This window comes from Leptonychotes weddellii, chromosome 10 (genome assembly GCF_054177405.1).
Source record: "Leptonychotes weddellii isolate Sample4059 chromosome 10, ASM5417740v2, whole genome shotgun sequence".
NCBI lineage: Eukaryota > Metazoa > Chordata > Mammalia > Carnivora > Phocidae > Leptonychotes > Leptonychotes weddellii.
Window position 1 is genome coordinate 171,936 of NC_138378.1, and position 20,073 is coordinate 192,008.

General features: G+C 61.0%; 1 protein-coding gene across 3 annotated transcripts; it reads right to left on the minus strand.

Moving 5' to 3' along the window:
• Positions 1-232: 232 nt before the first annotated feature.
• TCEA2 (transcription elongation factor A2) lies at positions 233-20,046 on the minus strand. Of its 3 annotated transcripts, none has more exons than XM_081832314.1 (10): positions 19,632-20,046; positions 5,144-5,206; positions 4,709-4,814; positions 3,574-3,664; positions 2,322-2,452; positions 2,051-2,107; positions 1,480-1,634; positions 1,264-1,410; positions 646-717; positions 233-449 (listed from the first exon to the last, which is right to left on the minus strand). In XM_081832314.1, the coding sequence occupies exons 1-10, from the start codon at positions 19,836-19,838 to the stop codon at positions 441-443; spliced, it is 1,038 nt and encodes a 345-aa protein (XP_081688440.1). In that variant the 5' UTR covers positions 19,839-20,046; the 3' UTR covers positions 233-440. The 3 variants fall into 3 exon arrangements, with proteins under 3 accessions (XP_081688440.1, XP_030895461.1, XP_081688441.1); XM_031039601.2 differs by lacking the exon at positions 19,632-20,046 and adding an exon at positions 8,213-8,361; XM_081832315.1 differs by lacking the exon at positions 19,632-20,046 and adding an exon at positions 5,383-5,633.
• Between the last annotated feature and the right edge of the window lie 27 nt (positions 20,047-20,073).

The following is a 20,073-nucleotide window of genomic DNA, read 5'->3' on the forward strand; positions in this document are numbered from 1 at the left end:
TCCATGGGCACACACAGGCAGAGTCTGCCCCCAGTGTTCTGAGGGCCCACGGGCTCTTCCCTCCACCTCTGTTCCAACAGGGCCAAACCTAAGTATCACCTGATCCCAAGGGGGAGGGTCGTCATCCCCCGTGGTGGGGGGAGGGGGGGTGGGCCAGACATGGGGGGCAGGAGACCCAGCTCACAGCCCAGGACTGTGGGTCCACCAGAACCAAGGGCCAGAAACTGCACGATGGCAAAAAGAAACATTTAATAATTTGGGGGGAAAGGAAGAAAGGTGTACTGCAGGCAAGATGGGAGAGCAGGGTGCACAGCCCTCTGGGGAAGTTCAGGTGGGCACAGGGTAGGTCTCAAGAAGCGGTGTCTGTCGACAGGACACAAGGAAGGCTGTGGCAATGTGCTGGCCACAGCCCAAGGCTTCACACACATCTCAAGGAGGGCTCAGCAGAACTGCAGCAGACGGATGAGAGGCATCAGCCACATGGACCCCAGGACCCCCGCAGGGCAAGAGACAGGGCTTGGGGTCTCCACCCACCTGCTCTGAGGCCCCAGGAGGCTGGCTGGGCATGGCTGTCCCCCATTTCATGTCACATGGGTCCCACACAGGCTGGAGACACCCACCTCCAGAGAAGGCCTGCCCACCTACCTTCCAGCGATTTCCACACTCATTGCAGACGACAAAGGTGGTCATGGGCTCATCAGAGCTGCGGGTCTGCACCTGTGGGGAGGGCTATGGTGAGAGGGGGCCACCCCCAGCCCCAGGACTCAGTCACTTGGAGCAGGAGGCCCCGAGATGCAGGTCTTCCCTGGAGTCACAGCGCGGGGAGGCTACCCGTCCCCTCAGGTAGCACTGGCACTGTAGCCCCTCGGCCCCTCTGGGGGACCCCCACTGAGCCTGCCCAGCAACTCCAACCCTTGTCGCCTTACCAGGGACCTTACCAGGGACCCCTGGCATATCTTGAGGTCCACATCAGCGCCACCTCCATGGGTCTGAGCGTCGTCCTGTGGCCACCGCCAGGCTGCACAGCACACCCACCCACCGGCCAACAGCAACATTCCTGGGGCCCCTCCAAGCTGGGGGAGGCCAGGCCCCCCCATTTTAGTGCCCAGAGCAAACCACCCCCGGAGACGCTGCTCACTGGGGCCCAGGGGTGCTGGGCAACGGAGGAGGCTCCAAAGGTGCCCTCCACAGTGTGTGTGTCCAGGGACCCCCGGGGGCAGGCGCGGGCTCCGGGGAGCATGAGGTCAGGTGGCCGGGGCGCACCTGTGTGTAGGTGCAGTTCTTCCTCCTGCATTTCCCGCAGGTGAACAGGTCCGTCTGTGTGCCCCCCGTGCGGGCCATCTGGTGCTCTCGGATGGCCTCCTTGGTCATTGCCTTCCGGATCTCCTTCAGCTCATCACTGGCCATCTCCTGGGCAAGGAGCCACGTACTTACCGCTGTGCACAGGGGCGGTCCCCATGCCCCTCCAACAGGACTCACCTCCGATGTCATCACAGCGATCTGCTGGGGTGTTATGGCACCACACAGTACGTTCCGTCGCAGGTCAGGGTTCTTAGCGTCCTTGAGGTTGGAGATGCGGCTCCTCACACGGTTTTTATACTTCATGTCCGTGTTCCCCACGTCCCGGAAGATGCGTGCAAGTGTTTAAGGACCTATCCAGAGGCCAATGCTGCTGCCTTCCACCCACCCCATGGGGCCATTCGAAGGAGGCCAGCGAGGGCCATATGGGGGGAGGGACCGCAAGGGGAAGGGGAGCCCAGCAACTCCGTCTGCCCACCCACGCCTGGCAGCGAGTGGAGGGGCAGCTGAGGGGGGCCCCCACCAGGCCCACCCGTGGCTGAGGCCCAGCTGCAGGTTCAAAGCCCCGGTGCGCCAGGCCCCACCAGCAGGCAGAATCAGTCCCTCAGCAGGTCCAGGGAGGGCCCTCCTGGTCCACCAACCAACCTCCTGGCGAGGGCACTGGGGCCGTGGCCACCAGGGAAAGCCGGGCCTGGCTGTCCTCATGACTCCACCAGAAACCCCAGATCCCAAAGCCCCACATAAAGGATATATTCCTCAATCTGGGCCGACAGGCCCTCGCAGTCTGCACCAACGGCCATGTGATCATCTGCAAGAGGCAACCCTGGCTAGCCACCCCACTAGCTGCCCCCCACTTGCAGCCTGCCCAGCACTGAAGCCCAGGACCCAGGTGCTCTGGTGACCCCAAGACCCCCTGCCCCCCACCTGGGGTCTGCTGCAATGGACTAGGGGAGAAGGCTGTCCCTGAGGACCCTCTGAACTCAGGCCATCCCAGGACTCAGGGTGCACGTCGGGGCACTCACGGTCTGTCTGCAGGGCGGCGGTCAGCATCTCGCGGCACTTGCTACGCACAGCATCGCAGGTGACCGGCACCGGGGGAAACGTGGTGATCCTTGGGGCCGATGGCATCCTGGGCAGCTCTGGCCTCTTGCGGCTGGAGAAAGACACACGGGTCCCCAGAAAAGCCAACAGTACAGCCACAATCCCCCGAATCCTGTTTCTTCTACCTTGACAGCAGCCCATGGTCCTGCCCCCTGCAGTCCAGCCCAGCATGCCCTAGGGATCTGCCCAGTTGGCCAGAGGCAGTAAAGCCCACTGGCTGGGGCGTACTGCCCAGAGGAGGGCCCTATGGGGGCAGCATCCCCTGGAAGGGTCCCTGCCCTCCGGGAGGCCAGAACACCAGGCCACACTGCTCAATACCAGCTGCCATTTCAGGGAGAGGCAGATGGTGTTGGGGGTCGCCCGAGACCACAGGTGGCCCCATCCAGCACGGATGCCCCTTCAAAGATTGGGCACTCCCCACAAGCTGCCTGACCACAAAGCTGCATCTACCCAGCCCTCCCCTCACACCCCTGCGTCTCGTGACCCCCACATAAGTTAGGGGGAGCAGGCGCTTCCTGGAGGGAGCAACAGGTGCCGATGGGTAGATGAACCCATAGCCCTGCACAACCACACTGAATTGAGAGATCAGCCTTTGCTGGCCTCCTGCCACCTCTGTCCAGTGAGGTCAAAGGCAAAGCAGCCTATGGGCCACAGCCTGTCCCCATGAGGACCCCCAGTCTCCATGACTGCCCTCCCTGGGGCCACAGCAGAGAGGCCTCAGTGCCCCCAGAACTCGCGTCATGCCGCAGCCTGGGGCACCCAAGAGGAAAAGGGTTCAGCAGCAGTGGGACCCCAGGCTAAGGGGGCTGCTCAGCCAGTGCAAACCAGACCCCAGGACAGGGATGTGGAGCTGGGGGACGGCAGCAGACGGCTCCCACATGGCTCTCCATGCAGCCGGGTGGACACAGCCCCACCCTGCAGATGGTTGGGGCTGGAAAAACAGAGAGTCCAGAGGAGCTCTGGAAGAGAAGCGAGCAGCAAGAGGCCCACCAGGCCAGGCAGGGCTCCCCTGGGAAAGTCCCTTCCAAGGAACTGGAAGGGCTGATGTGTTCATTTGAATGGCCTCAGCAGCCCCAGGGCACAGGGAAACCTGCACTTTCATCTGCTGAGCAGGAGGGACAGATTGGGGGGGTGGGGGAAGGAGGGCAAGCACCAATGTTCCAGATGCACCACCTGGGATCCTTGGCCTCGGGGGCCTCCTTCGAGGACGATGTGGGCAGAGGCCCGCCCCTCCTCTGCTCCCTGGCTTTGGCATCTGAAGCATCTGCAGGTGCCAGGAAAGGGAGAGGTTGGCCAGGGGGAGGCAGAACCAGAGGGCAGGGCCAGGCCAGGGAGGGGAGCAGATCACCACCAAGGCACAGCCTTAGTCAAACCACCAGCTCTAACCCGCCCACCCTAACCCCAGCCGGGACCCTAGCTGCTGAGCCTTCCATACCTGGGGCCCTCTGTCCTCCCTCCTCAGAAGGTCCTAAGACAGCCCCCACACTCCTTTCTTACCCCCCTCAAACAAGCCACCTGTGAGGCCTCTCTGGGGCCTGCCATCGTGGCAGAAAGGACAGCCACCTGCCCAAAGTGACCCTTCAGTATGGAGCCCCCTGAGTGACAGCCCCCACAAATAAAGTGTTTGAACTTGGACGAAGACCAGGGGTGGTCATCCCCCAGCTGGGCCTTGGGGGTCACAGCGAACCGCTGACCACTGAGCACGTCCCCCACAAGGCTCCTGAAACCCAAGCCTGTGCTGGGGACCATCCCACAGGAGGAGAAGCATCCCCCACGCCACCAGAATAAACATACTTGTCCCACACGTAGGCTGATGGCCACGCAGGACTAGAGGGACCCAGGACAAAAGCTCTATTCTGCAAGGGTTTGGACAGAGCCCAGGAAAGGCTGGGAAGGGAGGGGGGCCTCAGGGTCCCAAGGTGGGCATCCCTGCAACCCCAGCTGCCCCCCTGTCCCGTCTGAGTGCCTGTGCCCCCTTCTCTTCTCTCCCTTTCTCAGCTTTCTCCCCTCCTCTTCTTCCCCCACATCTCCTCCGGCTCCCTGCCCTCTAGCTGCCCTGACCCCTCTCTCTGTGCCAGGTCCCTCCAGGTCCCTGGCCACCCTCAGTGCAGTCCTGCTACTACTGCAGCAGTCTTTTCTCCTTGCTCTCGATGGATCCCCTGTCGTCCCAGCCCCAAGCCTTCCTGGACCAGTTCTGGAACGACCCCACTCCCAGCTGGCCCGGGCTCAGGGACAGCATTGCCAGCACCCTACACAGAACTGACCAGCAAGGGGCCCCAGCTCCCAGCCCGCACCACCTGACCCGCACCCAGGAGCTTCTTCCAGGACTTGATGAGAGACTTGGCCAGCGCGATGACCTCCTCATCGGAGCTCTGCTTCCGCAGGGCGTTGACAGACATGCCGACCCGCGTAGACTGTAAGGCAAGCAGCCTGGGCTGGGGGGACGGCAATCAGACCCTCCTCACAGGCCCTCCGAGGTTCCCATGGGGCAGGGGCTGGGGACCAGCTTGTGAGGTGGATACCCTTTCCGAGGGCTACTGTCCCGTGTGGAACCCAGGATCCTCAGCGAGAAACAGGGTGGGTTTTCTGTAGATGCCCCTTTGTATTCCTGAGCAACAGACAGAAGCAGGGACGGTCTCCTCCGGGACAGACATCTGTGCTAACCAAGGCCCCGGGGAAGGGGCCAGGAAGCTCTGCCAGGTGCCCAGGAGCTGTCCCAGGCAGGAGGCACACAGGGCCCTACCTGCAGCAGGTGCAGCGTGACAGGCATGGCCTTCAGCTCCCGCAGCAGGTCCATGGCTCCCTCCTGGAAGGAGAAGGGGGACCTTCATAAATGACTTCGAGGTCTCGGTGAACAATGCAAGAGGGGGGCACAAGGAGTAACAATTCGGAGATCCACCTGGGGCCACATGCCCAGGGAGGGCCAGAATGAGAAGGAAAGTGGGCTTGGCAAACTCAACCGCAGTGTTTTGGGTCACTGACCAAACCATGGTTGCAGGAAACAGCTCCAAGGACCGCAGCCCCTCCCCGGCAGGGGGGCCGCACCCAGGTGAAGGTGTGGCCCCAGGGGTGCTCACTCCCCTGTCCGGTCTCCTGTCCCTTGCGATGGGTTGGGCAGCTTCTCCCTGAAGTGGCTCACCCACCAGCTGAGAGGGGTCAACCCGGGCAAGGTCAGCGTCCCCTGCAGAGGCCAAACACTCTACTTCCATCACACCCATACCCACACCCAGATTCAAGTCCCATGGCCCCACCCTTCATCAATCCCTCTAGGCCTTGCCTTAATCCTCAGGCCAGCCACCTTCCCCACCTTGCCCCCTCCCACTGCACATCTGTTTCTTCAAAGCCCTCCCCCACACCAAGGCCATGCACAAATGGGCTGCTCTCTCCACTCCAGGCTCAGCTTAAGATTCCTCAAGTGTGCCAAGTTGCTTGCCCCACGACTTTTGCACCTGCTGCCCCCACTGCCAGAAATGCCTCCCAAATACCTACAGATTTGTACCCTCCCTCTTTCCAAAGTTTATTCAAAGGACACCTTCTTGGCAAGGCCCCTCCTACTTAAAACTGTGACCACACCCCATGCAACACCTCCATCCTCCTCCCCTGCTTTGCTTTCTTCCACAGATGCTTCCCTTTTTAACACACTGGTGTTTTAACGTGTGGGTCTTCCCTTTGACATGAAGGGAGCAGAAGTAACCTGACCCAGACACTCAAGGTTGTGAGACCTTCATGTCTTGAAGCCCAGGCCGTGAGAAGGCCTGGCCCTGCCCCACCCCACCCCCCAATCTGAGTGACATCTATGCTCTGCAGCCCCCTCCACATCACCCCCAGCAGGCTCTGCCCCTCAGGCTGTGCATAGTCCTGCCCTGAAATGACCTCCGCAGGAAAAAAAGATGGTTGTCAGAGCCAAAGACACAGTGCTGCTCACTGATCAGTTTTCTGTGGCTCCAGACCAGAGGCAGAAACCCAATTCCTGACTTCCCAACCATGGGTCCCAAATCCCCGAAGAGGCGTCCCAGGCACTGGAACCACTGCCAGCCCTCACTGCCCACGCCACAGTACCCTCAAACCCCTCGGCGCGTTCCCGGCCCAGAGGGTGGTCAACGCCCCCTCCTCATGCTCCGCTGCGCTTCCACCTGGACACACCCTCCCCCAGCTCTACCTGGCCCCACCCAGCCCTCCATGGGTTCTAGGACCCATCTCTGACCCCACCTGGGTGGTGTCCTTTGTCTCCTTCAAGAGAGGAAGCAGCTTCTTTCTCTGGTCATCTCTGGAAACAGCTCTAGGTTGTTCCCACACCCTTGCTCTGTGCTGCCCACGGCCCCCCGGGGGTATGAACACAGTGTGTGTGTGTGTGTGTGTGTGTGTGTGTGAGAGAGAGAACACAGTGTGTGTGTGTGTGTGTGTGTGTGTGTGTGTAGGGGGCTGCTGCTTGCTGGATGAATGAATGAGTGGGAGAGAGCCCCCTTTTAGGCCCCAGCGTAGAACCCTGTCCAGAACCTGGTCAACAGGAACCCAGGACAAGCCTGCCTAACCCAAAAAACCACCCAAAGCACCTGAGCAAGCCAACAGTCCTGGAGTGGCTGCCCAGGCATCTCAAGCCCATGACTGAGCCTCCTCCACCACCCTAACTAGTTGCTCACAGTCTGTGGGGGAGAGCAGGTTGTTTATTGAGCCTCTCAGGGAGCCAGCCAGGACCCCTCCCAACATCCTAAAGGCAGGTACCACCCACCCAGGATGCTTCCATGTGAGGCTATGCAGGTTGTCGGAATCTCAAAGCTGAAAAAGGACTGACATTGGAACCCCATCTACCTGGTTCCTCTTAGAGACCGCAGCACAGCCTGCTCCAAAGACTCACTGGCCACAGGACAACACAGGCCAGGCACCACAGTGAGCACAGCTGGGCAGGGGCTCTATCACCAAGGCGCTCCCAGGCCAGGCTCACCAGACCTCCCAGGGCTCTATCCCTAGCGTCTCTACGTATCTACCCACTCCCCAGTTGCTGCTGGCTGAGTCCTGGCTATGGAAGGGAAAGAATTTATTAGGGAAACCTGGTTCTTGTAGGGCAGGGACAGATACAGGGGAAAAAGGGGGGCCTCGAAGCCAGGAAAGGCCTCTGGCCTGCTTGTGAAGGGGGGATGATGAGGGCCACAGCCCCAGGCGGACCAGAGGTAAGGGAAGCGCTGCAGCTCCGGGAGGGAAAGGGGGTCCAGTCTCACACTCCAAACTCCTGCAGGCTGAGAAAGGATGAGGGAGGCCTAGGGTGGGACAGAGGGCTCTGAGTCGGGGTTGGGGCTCTGCGGAGAGTCCTGGGGGTGGGGGTGAACTGTGAGGATGCCCAGGCTGAGAAGGAGGAAGACACCGGGGGCGGGGCAGCCAGTACGAAATGTCTGAACAGGCTGGGGCTCCGGCAAGGCCTGGAGGGCGGGACCGAGGAAAGCTTCCGCTGGCCGGGCTCCGGTAGGGTTGGGGGCGGGGGGTAGTCTGGAGTTAGGGGGCAAGGAAGGAGACGGATCTCAGGTCTGCGGGGTCTCGGCCTGGTAGTTGGGGTCTGAGTCCAGAGAGGGCGGCTCCCCGGACTGGGTCCAAGCCCGATTGCGGCCTCTGCCGCGGGTGCGGGAGTGAAGGGCAGGGCTGGCCCAGGGCAGGGGTCTCGGCCACCGACGGGGGTCTCCCCACGTCCCGGGAGTCTCTGCTGGGGCGGGGTCTCGTCCTGCCCTTCGGGTGGTCTCCCCGACCCTGAAGGGGGTTCGGCAGGCTCGGCGGGGGTCGGCGGGGCGGGGGTCCCGGGGTCCTGGCGGCCCGCGCCCCTCACCGCACTCTTCTTGGTCACCATCTTGTCCAGCCTCCGGGCGATCCGCGCAATCTCCTCTTCCTTGCCCATCATCGCCTCGGGGGCAGGGCCCCCAGCGCCCGCCGCGCCAGCCTCAGCCTCCGGGCCTGGACCCCTGCCCCGGTCGTCGCCGTCGCCCGCACCCGTCACAGCCGACGCAGCCCTACCGCGGGCGGGAGACCCTCCGTTCAAACCCCCGGCCCCCGCGGTCGCCGCGCTGCATCGTGGGACATGTAGTTCCCACGGCCGCCCACCTCGCGCGCACCGGCCCCGCCCTGGACCACAACTCCCAGAAGACACGCAGATTTGCATGGCTTCCTGGGGAGTGTAGTCCTGACGCGGGCCGTCGCCGCAGGCCGACTGGGCCGAAAGACTCGCAGTCCCACAAGCCCCCGCGCGAGCCGGTTAGCCGGCGGAGGGCGCTGCGGTAGCGCGCCACCAGAACGAACGTGCCGGGCCAGACGCGACCCCAGGTTTGTCCCTACCCGACCCTCCGCCCCGGAGCGGCAGGTGGTCCGACTATGTAGGACCCATAGAGGCACGTTCGAGTCCCGTCCCCTGTCTCCACCCACTTGGAGCCCTCTTCTTCCACCTTCCGCTGTCCCGGGACAGCCGGACCCGCGGGAGGACTCCCGACCCCACCCCCCCGCAAGCCTGCGCGGACCCCCTGCGCACTCTGGCCTGAATCGTGGCCTCTGAGCCCTGGTGCGTGGCGCCTGGAGGTGGGAGGGAGCTGTAGCCGGATGCGAGGGTCGGAAGATGCCCGGAGACTTGGAGAGGCTGCGTGGGCAAGGCCCCTGCCTCCGGAGTCAGCTGCTGGCTGTGAATCCCCAGCTCTGCGCTTCAGATAAATCACTGACCACTCTGTGCCTCAGTGTCCCCATCTATGAAATGGAGATGTTTATATTGTCTGCCTTACAGGGCTCCTTTCGGGGTGTCGTCAGTTGATAAACCTCATGCACTGAGAACAGGTCAGGGCACAAGCATGAGCAATTCAGTTGTCACCTTTGCTGCTGGAGGTCCCTGGGAATGGCCAGACTGCACTCAGTTGGAGGGATGGCCCTGGCCGGTAGAGGGCTGGGGAGGAGCAGAGAGGCAGAGTGAGCATCCCCTCCAGATGTCTGCCACGTCCTCAGTGATGCGATGCTGGGTGGTTTGCTGGACAGGGCACAATTCAGGGGGAGGGTACAAGCCAGGGAATTGATTGTAGTGCTGTGGGCCCCACCCCACAGTCACTGAAATTCAGGCCAAGTAACTGTGAGACCGGGTGGCAGATGGGATGACCAGATGACCTCGGCTGACCAGGCCTTGGACTCTCAGTGGAATTAATTAGATATGACTGAGCTTCCCAGCAGCCAAAGTGAAAAGGAAAACATGGTTATTTATGAGATTCCTTAGTAATCATAAGGAAAAAGCATGGAGTTCCTTACAGGGAGCAAAGGTTTTCCAGGACAGAGGCCCTGTGGTGGTGAACACATCACCTCATTTCTAGACCGGCTCTGGTTCTGCCCCTCACTGTGAGCTGGGGCCATAGCTCTGATCCATCCCAACCAAGCAAGTCCTTAGATGGCCAGAATCCCCTAGTCTGAACATGTGTACAGCCTCTGAGGGTCCGGCCACACCAGGGACACTGGGAAGCTGGAGACACACCCTTCAGCCCTGCTCTGGGCAAGCAATGACTGGTGAGAACCAGGAGCTGCCTGGGCTCCTGTATGACAGGCACCAGCAAGAACCCCAGAGAACACATCCTCAAAGATTCACACTGGCCCCCATCACCCACAGGGACTTGTCCATGGAGGCTGCCCAGCCAGGCCTCTAAGACAGATGGGGGAAGCTGCTTCGAGGATTTCTTGAAGCAAACTCACCGTTGTGCTGGGCATCCAGGGATGCTGAGCTCAGCCATGGCTTCTGACAAAGCCTGGGCCACAGGGGAGGGAGGGCAGACATGGCTAGTGTGGAGCATAGCCCTCAGCCTCTACCCTCTGGAGCAGGCAGATGTATGTCCAAGAGAACTCAAAACAGCTTTAGGTCCCTAAGAGTAGAATCAGAGAGGGTCTGGGGCACCTGGGTGGCTCAGTCGTTAAGCGTCTGCCTTCAGCTCAGGTCGTGATCCCAGGGTCCTGGGAGCGAGCCCCACATTGGGCTCCCTGCTCAGCGGGAAGCCCGCTTCTCCCTCCTGCACTCCCCCTGCTTGTGTTTCCTCTCTCCCTGTCTCTCTCTGTCAAATAAATAAATAAAATCTTAAAAAAAAAAAAATCAGAGAGGAGATCAGGACAGGCCTCTCAGAAGCATCACCTGGTTGTCAAGGTTTGTGCCAGACCCCTGACCTTGGCCAAGGCATCAGTTGGGGTAGGGTCTGGGCCATCAGCACAGCCCCCTGGGGCAGGTCACTGTCAAGGCCCAGCCTCAAGGTCAGTCTCCATCTGATTTCTTCACGGGACAGAGGGGCACCAGGTGCTGGGGAGGAGAGCAGGCAGGCAGACACCCTGGAAAACCAGTGGGGATTCACCCTTGACCCTACTTGGGAAGACCTGCTAATGAGGGACTGTCCCACCATCTGTGCAAGGGACTTAGTGTAAGGAATGCCTCTCAGTGTGGGGCTGGTTGAATGGTTTAAGCCACAAAGATGTGACTAAAGTATAACTAAGGGAGCTGGTTAAGAATGAAGACTCTTAGGGGTGCCTGGGTGGCTCAGTCGGTGAAGTGTCTGCCTTCCACTCAGGTCATGATCCCAGGGTCTTGGGATCAAGCCCCGCATCGGACTCCCTGATCCGCAGGAAGCCTGCTTCTCCCTCTCCCTCTGTAACCACCCCCTGCTTGGGCTCTCTCTCTCTCTGTCAAATAAAATCTTGGAAGGAAGGAAGGAAGGAGGGAGGGAGGGAGGGAGGGAGGGAGGGAAGGAAGGAAGGAAGGAAGGAAGGAAGGAAGGAAGGAAGGAAGGAAGGGAAAAGAAAGAAAGAAAATGAAGACTGTTAAAAAAAAAAAAAGACCCTTTCCTCTTATACTCCATGGGTGGGCTTTGAGGTCTTTGTCTTCGGTACAGAGGCACAGAACCCTGGCCAGCCAGGGTGGATACCGAGCAATGGGCACCCAGAGGAGGGCAGGGGTTCAGGACGCTGGGGGGCTGTGCTCCAAGTGTGCAGAGGGTGTCCCAGGACTGGGAGGTGGATGGTGGTCTGGAGTTTGTACTCAGCCCCTATGATCTTATCCAAGCTGCTGAGAGGGACAGAGGCAGTGACAGGATAGAGACTGGGGGATGGAGAGACAGGACAAGCCTGGCTGCTGAGGAGGGGCACTGGGTGGGGTGGGAGGGAGAACAGGACAGGGTCTCAAGCTGGGGGTCAGGGACCCGCAGCCTGTCAGAAAAAAACCAAGTGGGGAGGAATGTTCATGCCCTTCCCGTTGCCCTCTGGTGGAAGCATACAGTTGTTCCTTTGGTTTTGAAGCAATGACCGGCATCTCACAGCAGTGCCAGGACCGACCATGGCACAGACTAGAGCCACTTCCCGCCACGGCTGTCCTGCCGATGCCCCAGGAGCTCACTGCTGCTGGAGTCTGCAGCAAGAAAGAAGTGCTTAGACTGGGGCACCTGGGTGGCTCAGTCGGTGAAGCGTCTGCCTTCCACTCAGGTCATGATCCCGGGGTCCTGGGATCGAGTTCCGTGTCGGGCTCCCTGCTCAGCCTGCTTCTCCCTCTCCCCACCTCCTGCATGTGCTCTCTATCTCTCTCCCTCTCTCTCTCTCAAATAAATAAAATCTTTATTTTAAAAAAGTGCTTAGGTTTCTATATCACACTTTTTTGTTTTTCTATATCACACATTTTAGGAAATATTTTGATAACTGTGTTTCACTGTAACTGGTTTCCTTTGTAACCCTATGAGCTTTACTTTCTGCACTGCCCCATTATGTGGCACCAAGGTAAGGACACGGAGGAGAGGAGGAGCTGTTGGCTAAGAACTAGGGCCCTTCCCCTACACCACCATAATGGAAATCCTGGCCTGCCTGCCTTGGACCCTTTCTCCTCCATGAGAAACTAGATGGTCTCCACCTCCAGAGGCTCCAGGGATAAGCCACAGGGACAGCTTGTAAGGAGCCTGGCATGTCTTGGTGGATCTTGATTGAACCCACTGAGGTTGCAGATGAATGGAGACCAAGACACTGGGGCCCCTGAAGGATGACAGCCAGGAGGTGGGGGGCCCCTGAAAGAGGAATGCCCAGCAGAGGGCTGAGCTGTGGGGCTGCAGAGGCCATCCCAGGAGCCCAGCCCAGGGCAGGGCAGGTGATGGGGAAGAGGGAGTAGACGAACAGGTGGGGGTAGGTGGCAGAGGAGGCAGGGTACTTCCAAGCTGGAGACCTGGAGGCCACAGCTGTTCCCCTGTGACAGGAGCCCTGAACCCTGGCAGGTCCAGTCCTGCATGGAAGGGGTATGGCCCCATGCAGCATGAATGGGAAGCCCAGGATCCAGATAGGGTGATCCTGCTGCGTGGCCTGTGTGGTCCATGATGAGCAGTGGCCTCTAGGTGGCAGGAGGGAGCCACAGACCAGCTGGCCAGCCAGGTGTCCCCCACCCTCCCCCTGGGGAGGTGCCGTCCATTCTGGCCACAGCTGTGAAGCGGCCAGAGTAGGACAGAGAGGCCCTCATCTGTGGGGGCTGCGGGGGCTCCCACCCTCACCAGGGCTCGAGCTGGGGCAGCACCCACCAATCCCAAAAGTCAGTATTCCACCTTCAAAGTCCCTGGTCTGGGGGCCCTCGTGAGTTCATGACCCTTGGAACCTTGCTCAGAATGTTCACAGCCCACCCCAGACCCCTCATGGACCCTACCCAACCTTGGGAATGTCCTCCTCCAAGAAGCTGCCTGGGCCCCCAGACCGTCCGGTACCCTCAGAAAACTGCCCCCAGAGGGTAGCATCAGGACCATGGGGTTCTCCTGGAGGGGATTTATGTAAACCTGGCTGTACGCCACTAGGGCACTCCCCAGGGCTGGGGCCTTCCAGACCTTACCCTGACCCCTCTGCAAATGAGGAATTTCATTTCTCTTTGATACCCACACGCAACCTGAGTCACAGGGGACAAAAAGTTGCTCACATGTGCGCACAATGCCATACCTGAGGGTCCTCATGCACAGACACTCAGAACCACCTGGGACTGTCCATGAGGTGTCTGTCGCCCAAGGACTGCTCAGCTGGCAAAACAAGGCCTTCCATCCACCCTCTGCCACATCCCTAGCCCAGGACACCTAAGAGTTGCTCAGTAAATATGTGTCTCACGAAGGAAGGAAAAAACAATAGCACGCAGGGGGTGGGCAGGAAGGGACCCACACTTACCAGCCACCGCCCAGCAAGGGAGCCCCCAAAGACAGCCCCAAAGGCCAGCTCAGGACTGACCTCCCCTGCTGCTTTGGGCTGAAGGCCTGACACACAGACCCTCCTAGAACCAGATGGGGCCCTCCCCTGAGGACCCCCAGCCTCTCCTGCTGAGATGGACCCAGGAAGAGGAGGGGGGGTGGGGGACAGAGAGCCGAGAGCCAGGTGGACCTGACAAGGTGGTGGGAGTCAAGGCAGGGCCTTGCTGGGTTGGGAGACTGAGCCATGAAAATGTAGATGTGTGGGTGGAGGTCCAGGGGCTCCTGACTGGAGGTCAGAGGTGAAGAGGGATCAGCAGGGAGCAAAGAAGGAGCCCCCGAGGGATGGGAGACAGAGTGCTTACCTTCCCAGACCCACCCCACCTGTGCTTCTCCAGAATGCCCTCCTGGACACTCCACAGGCCCACTGCCAGGGGCCCTCCCTCAGTGCCCATGATGGTCCCATGGGGCAGCCCCCACAAAAGAGAAATACGCAGGCCTGCCCTCAGGAGCCTCCTCTGTGGGAAGCCCGGCCCTGTCCTGGGAGTTCTGAGGGGAACACAGCCCTGAGAGCGACCTGGGGACACCCCAGCGACACCCCCAAGGTCCAGGACACATAGGCTGGACCACACCTTTGGCCCAGAAGCCTGCCCCTCCCCCATCCTCAGTCCGGAAACATCGGAAGCTCAGGCCATTTATTTTTCTATTTGTGTCCCCCGCCCCCTGCCCGCCCAAAGCCGGCCATGACCCAAGCAGGTCGCATCCGTGCTTCCTTTCTGGCTGAGGCAGGGGCCTCGGTGGGAAGGTCTGTGCTGCTGCACTCACATGGAGCCCCACCTCACTTCCCATGGCCCCAGAAGCCCCCACCCATCCCCTGCTACCTTCAGGCAGCTCTCCCCTGGCCTGGGCACCCAGCTGTTTCTGCACCTCTTCCGCCAGACCCTCCAGCCCACCATGGTGGCCAGCACAGGGGTTGTGTAGAGCTGTGACCCCAGCCAACCCCATCGAGGAGTCCCTCAGATCCTGGCATCTGAAGTCAGGCAGGGCAGCGACCCGGGACTGAGACCCAGCAAGAGTGCCCTGTCCCATGTGCTCGCAGATACCCTGGCTCTGCCCTGCGGCAGCCCTTTCTCTGGGCCTCAGCCTCTCAGTCTGCAGAATGGGAAGAGCTGCCCACCCAGGGTAACATCTTTAGGAAAGTCCCCAGCCCAGCCCATAGCCTTGGCCCCAGCCCAGCTCCCTCTCCCAGAGGCAGCACTTGGGGGAGGGAGACGGCATCCCCCAGAGGCCAGCAGCAGCCCTGGCGGCCTGCTCCAGGCTCGAACAATGTGCTTCCCTCACACAATTCCCAGAAAGGCAGCCCTCCCTGCCCTGCCAGCCAGCCTGGCGGCCACTCCACCCTCCCCATCCCCAGAGGCCCTGGGCGGGGGTGGGCGGGTCAAGGGCTATGGGTGAAAGGAGGAGGTCTGACTCCCAGGGCACCAAACCCAGGGGTCCCTGAGGTAGCATCTCCCAGGGGTCCAGGCACACCAACCCCGCTGCCCTCCTGGAAACTCCTCAGGGAGGCAGCTTTCAGCTGAGAAGCCAGGCCCACTCCAGGAGCGGACCCCCTCCCTTTCTTTCCTGGTGGTGAGTCCATCCTTCCTGAGCTGCCCAGGCCCATCTCCACACAGCAGCTAAGCTGAGGCTGTGGAAAGCTAAGTCACATCACACCCTCCTCTGCTCAAAACCCTCCTAAGTCACCAACCCTCCTTCAGAGAAAAAAACGAGACCCTCCCAGGCCTCACACAGCTCCCTGTCCACTCCCTGCTCTTCCCACATATCAGCTCAAATCCCTGCCCCAGGGCCTTTGCCTGTGCTGCTCCCACTGTGAACAACACTCTTCTCCAGATATCCCCTCATCTCTTTTCCATGTTCCCTGCTGGGGTTGGCTCAAAAGTCACCTCATGAAGTGACAGGCCATGAGCACCCTGGACTCCTCAGCCAGCAGCACCATTCTCCAGAGCACGCACCACAGCCTGGAGCCCCACATTCTGCCTTGTTTGTGGATCTGCTGATTGTCTGTCCCTCTCCCCCAGAACAGGAACCCCCTCCCCAGGCAAGGACTTGGGTCTGTTTCGTTCACTGTCTCCTAGAACAGAGCTGAGTTCATAGCAGGCACTCAATAACAAACGAATGAAGGCATGAATGAATGATTCCGGCCCCTGAGTGAGAAGGGATGCGTGGTCCCCAGGAACACAGGCCTGCCCCCCCAGCCCATTTGGCAGTCCCAGCTGGTTGGGCCATCAAAGCCACTTGTCACAAAGCTAGGGCAGCAGCAGAAAAGAAACATACAGCTGCAGGGCCCACTGAGGCTCTGCTCCTTCTCTGCTCCATTCCCAGGGCAGCTGAGGACTGTCACCAGAGCCTGGCAGGAGAGAGAGAGGCCAGGCCAGCCCAGGCAGGGAGGTCAGGGTGGGCACTGCCCAGGACACCCAGACAGCCCCACCTCTCCTCCTCCAAGAGCCCCTGAGGGGAGCAGGGCACAACTCCTGTAGGACTGGGACACCTGCAGACCCAGACCAGGGCACCCTGGTTTGAATAAAGACAGCCATGGCAGCAGCTGCCCCGAGCCCAGACTGGGTGGCATGCGAGGGGGGGTGGGGGGCAAAGCTGGGGGCAGGAGCTCCGGGCCCGGCCCGCCGGACGACTGGACAGACAGAGTGTCTGGCGCCGGCTCAGCCAGGCTGGCCCTTGGCTCCCTCCTCACAGCTGTGGCCTTCCTTCCTGAGCCTGCGTTTCCTGGCTCCTCCCTGCTGTTGCCACGGAAACCTAGAGCCTGGTTCCCATGGAGCCCCTGCTGAGCCTGAGTGGGGCCCACACAGCTTGCAGAAACCCCCAGGACACACACGGCCACACCACTCCGCCCCATGGCTCACAGAGCCCAGCACCCCAACTCAGCTGGAGCAACACCCCAGCCTCTGCAACAGCCCTCGACACCTGGAACATCACAGAGTGATCAGAAGGCTCCTCTATCACCCTCCTCCCAGCCACAAGGCCCTGTGCCCCCCCACCTGTTCAGTCCTGCTGGCCCCCGCCCTCGTCACACACCCAAAATGCCCACAGTGACAGCACCACACCCACCCCCTCTGCTCAAGACCCTCAGCCAGTCTGACACCCACCACAAGCCTACTGACACCCTAGTCCCCAAAACACCTGGCTCGGCCTGCGACTCAGGTCCACTGACGCCAAACCCGCCCCTTGTGACGGCTGCAGCCGGTGAGCTCAAGCGCCCATGCCGGCCCCCTCATGCCCACCCCATCCACTCTTCCCTTTCGGAAGTCCGGTGCTCTGTGCACACCAGGCCTAGCATCCTGGGGCTGCGAGCAAGAAGGCACAGGGAGGGGCATAAGTCCCAGCGTCCACGTGGACCAGGCCCATCACCTGGGGAGGGACACGCACGCGTATACTTCTAGGCTATTGGGCATCTTCCTCAGAAGCCCTGACCCCTGGACAGAGGTCGAGGCTGACCATGTACCTTGCCTTCCCCACCCCCTGCCCTAGCCCTTGCAGCGGGGTCTGAAGGAGGAGCCCTGGGACAAGGGCCAGGCCCGGAGCCTTGGTCTCAAGGACCCCGAGGTGGGATCTGAACTGAGCAGCAAGGTCTCAGGAGACAGAAGACTCCCCTCCACCTGGACCTGTGGCTGACGGGGACCCCACCCCCACCCTCCAGGAGAAGGAGGGTCCGGCCCCAAGGGACTCAGTAATTGGTCCCAGGCTCCTGCTCCTGCAGCAGCCAGGGCCGGGTGGGTGGGAGCCTGTGAGGTCTGTGCCCCGGGCAGCGCCTGGGAGGTCTGCCACTCCCAGAGCCCAGCCAACCCCCCACCCAGAGCCACCGAGGGGGACTGCCCAGCATCCTTTGCAGGCTTCACCCAGAGCCTGAGGGTCTGGTCCTAGCTGAGCGAGGGGAGGCCAGGGAGGACAATGTCCACTCAACACTCAGGCCAGCCCCACACTTGCACAGAAAGCTTGCCCCTCTACTCCACCTTTCTGTCTGGGGAGTTGGGGGCTGCACACAGGGCCCCCCATAAGGGTGGGCAGTAGCCAATCTGGGCCAGGCCAGCCAGAGGTGGGTTCTAGAGACATAGGAATGCCCCAGACTCACAAATCACCCCCACTTTGCGCTCTTGCGGACCCCTCCCTTGGTGGGTGTTGAGGGTGAGGACTTCGCTGGGCAGGACCCCCATTCTACACCCTGTGGGACCCCATCTCATGGCAGAGTCCAGCCTCTGCCTGGCTCCAAAGGCCATGGGCAGACTCCAACGCCAGAGCCTGCCTCACCCCTCACTCAGGCAGACACAGACCTTCCCCGTCACACAGACCCCACAGACCACACACAAACACACAGACACACACATCTGATGCCCCTCCCCCCAGCACAGCTGACCACACCCACACCAGCCCTTGCAGAGCCCTGGGGAGTCCCCCAGCCCTGTGCCTCTGAGGTCAGGGCCACCCCGACTGCAGTCCCCACCCCCACTGTCTTCCCATGTGGACAGTGGGCCAGAGCCACCATCCTGACCCCTACCAGGCAGCGCACACACGGGAGGACAGCCTGACTCCAAAGAGGCAGGGGGCACCCCAGGAGGCTCTCCTCCTGCCCTGCCCAGCCTCAGCCCACAGGACATGACAGCTGGACACCTGAGTAGCCCAGCTCTGCCGAGACGGAGGGTTGTTGGCTGGTGCCAGGCGAGGCGGCGCTCCTGGGGGAGGGGGCACTGTAGTGGTGAGGTAATGCCGGATAATGCCCACAACCGCATTTGGAGCCGCTTGGTCAGCTCTGGGCTGTCAGGAGCTGCAGAGGGCCAGGCAGGGCCTCTAAAGGAACCGAAAGTCCATCCTAATGAGGGGAGAGGCTGCAATGGACGACCTTCTAGGTCTCCTTCCCAAGTGACCATCATCCCAGACCAGCTACTGCCCAGGCTAAACCAGGCCCCGGTAACCCCAGTCCACACCTAGAAGGGTAAAGGTGGTCTCTACCAGGGGCTGGCTCCTTGGACCCATTCTTCAACCTAGAGTCTTCCTCACACATCTCTTCCCCCACCTCCTGCAGGGTGCCCAGTCCACCCACTAACACTGGTCAAACAAAAGCTGGCACCACTGGGAGAGGACAGTGCACCTGCCCACCCCAGGGCCCCCCATTCTTGCTGCCTCCCAGGAAAAGCTAATCTTCCCCCTGGACCCAGAGAATCCGCTTCCTGGTGCCTGAGTGCCCCCAGGACACCAGCAGAGGCTCCACGTCGTGAATGAAGCTGTGGGGCCTAGGGAGTCTGGAAACCACTCTGGGACACCCAGGGCTTTACTCCCCCTGCCGATGGACAAGACCCTACATGACAGAACCCCATGGAGAGAGGGGATGGACACCCAACAGCCCTCAGGTTGAGGGACCCCTGCGGGGCTGCTTGCCTTTCCTCAAACCAGGAGGGCCACGGGGGGCAGCTCGGGAGCAGCCAGTCGGGGGGGCTGGAGGACCCACCCCATTCCTAAGCACTGACTTTGTGACTTAGCAGCACTACGAGGGCCAGGGACCTGAGAGCCTCTAGCCACACAAGCCCAGGGTCACTGACGTCTGCTGTCATGCACCATGGAGCTCCCAGCACTTGCGGTGTTGGTGGGAAGGAGGGCTGCACAGCTCCCAGGCTATAAATGGATGTACAGGAGGGAAAACTCAGATCCCACCCCAGAGCTGCTGAGCACACTCATGCCACCTCCAAGAGAACCAACCTCAGCAGGACGGTAGGGAAGCAGTCCTGGGGGACACCCCTCAGACCCCTCAGTTTCTGGAGCCCAGGTCCCCTCCCGGAATTCCAGGAGGCTGGAAGCTCCTCTGGAAACCCTCCCAGACCTCTTGGCCCAGGGGAGGGGGCCCCCCTTCCCCTCCACCTGCCCCAACCCTGGGTCCGGCTTCACTCTATTGTGGTAGCAGTGGCCTGAGCTGGGCAGGGCAGCCAGTTACTGCTGGTCCCAGCCCCTGATCCTAACGGGCCCCAGAGAGGGGGAACAAGGCCTGGGGCTCTGCACCTTCTCTGGAGGTTCCTCTGCCCTCTGGTCTCCCTTCACTCTGGTATGGGTCCAGGGCATCCAACGCTGAGGTTTGACCTGTTTGGAGTGGGCTCCGGAGCAGTGCAGGGAACACGAAGTCCGACTTCTTGAACCCCATGGACAGACAGGGGGGCTCGAAGCCCCCAGTGGTGAAAATTCCACATGTGTGTGGAGGGTTGGGGACATGATGCCCTGCGGTTATCCAGAACACGCTCCCCCAAGATACAGGGCACTTTTTCCAAAGTGCCCTGTCCTTTTGAGCTAAACCCCGAGAAGGCTTCTTGGGACGCCTCCCAAGAACGTGGGTTAAAATATGCCCCTCTCCTCCCAATGTAATTTCGTGAGGAGGCAGCCACCCTCCCCTAATTACCGTCCGGGGTTCTGACTCCGTGGGTGGGGACGGCAGCTCATCTCTGAAAGC

Excerpts from the sequence above, each read along its gene's own strand:
- TCEA2 (XM_081832314.1), bottom strand. The coding sequence starts at position 19,838 with ATGTCCCCAACCCTCCACACACATGTGGAATTTTCACCACTGGGGGCT. Across the intron at positions 2,453-3,573 it reads CCCGAGGCCAAGGATCCCAG|CCGCAAGAGGCCAGAGCTGC; the intron begins GTGGTGCATCTG and ends GTCTTTCTCCAG. Across the intron at positions 1,411-1,479 it reads TCGCTGTGATGACATCGGAG|GAGATGGCCAGTGATGAGCT; the intron begins GTGAGTCCTGTT and ends CTCCTTGCCCAG.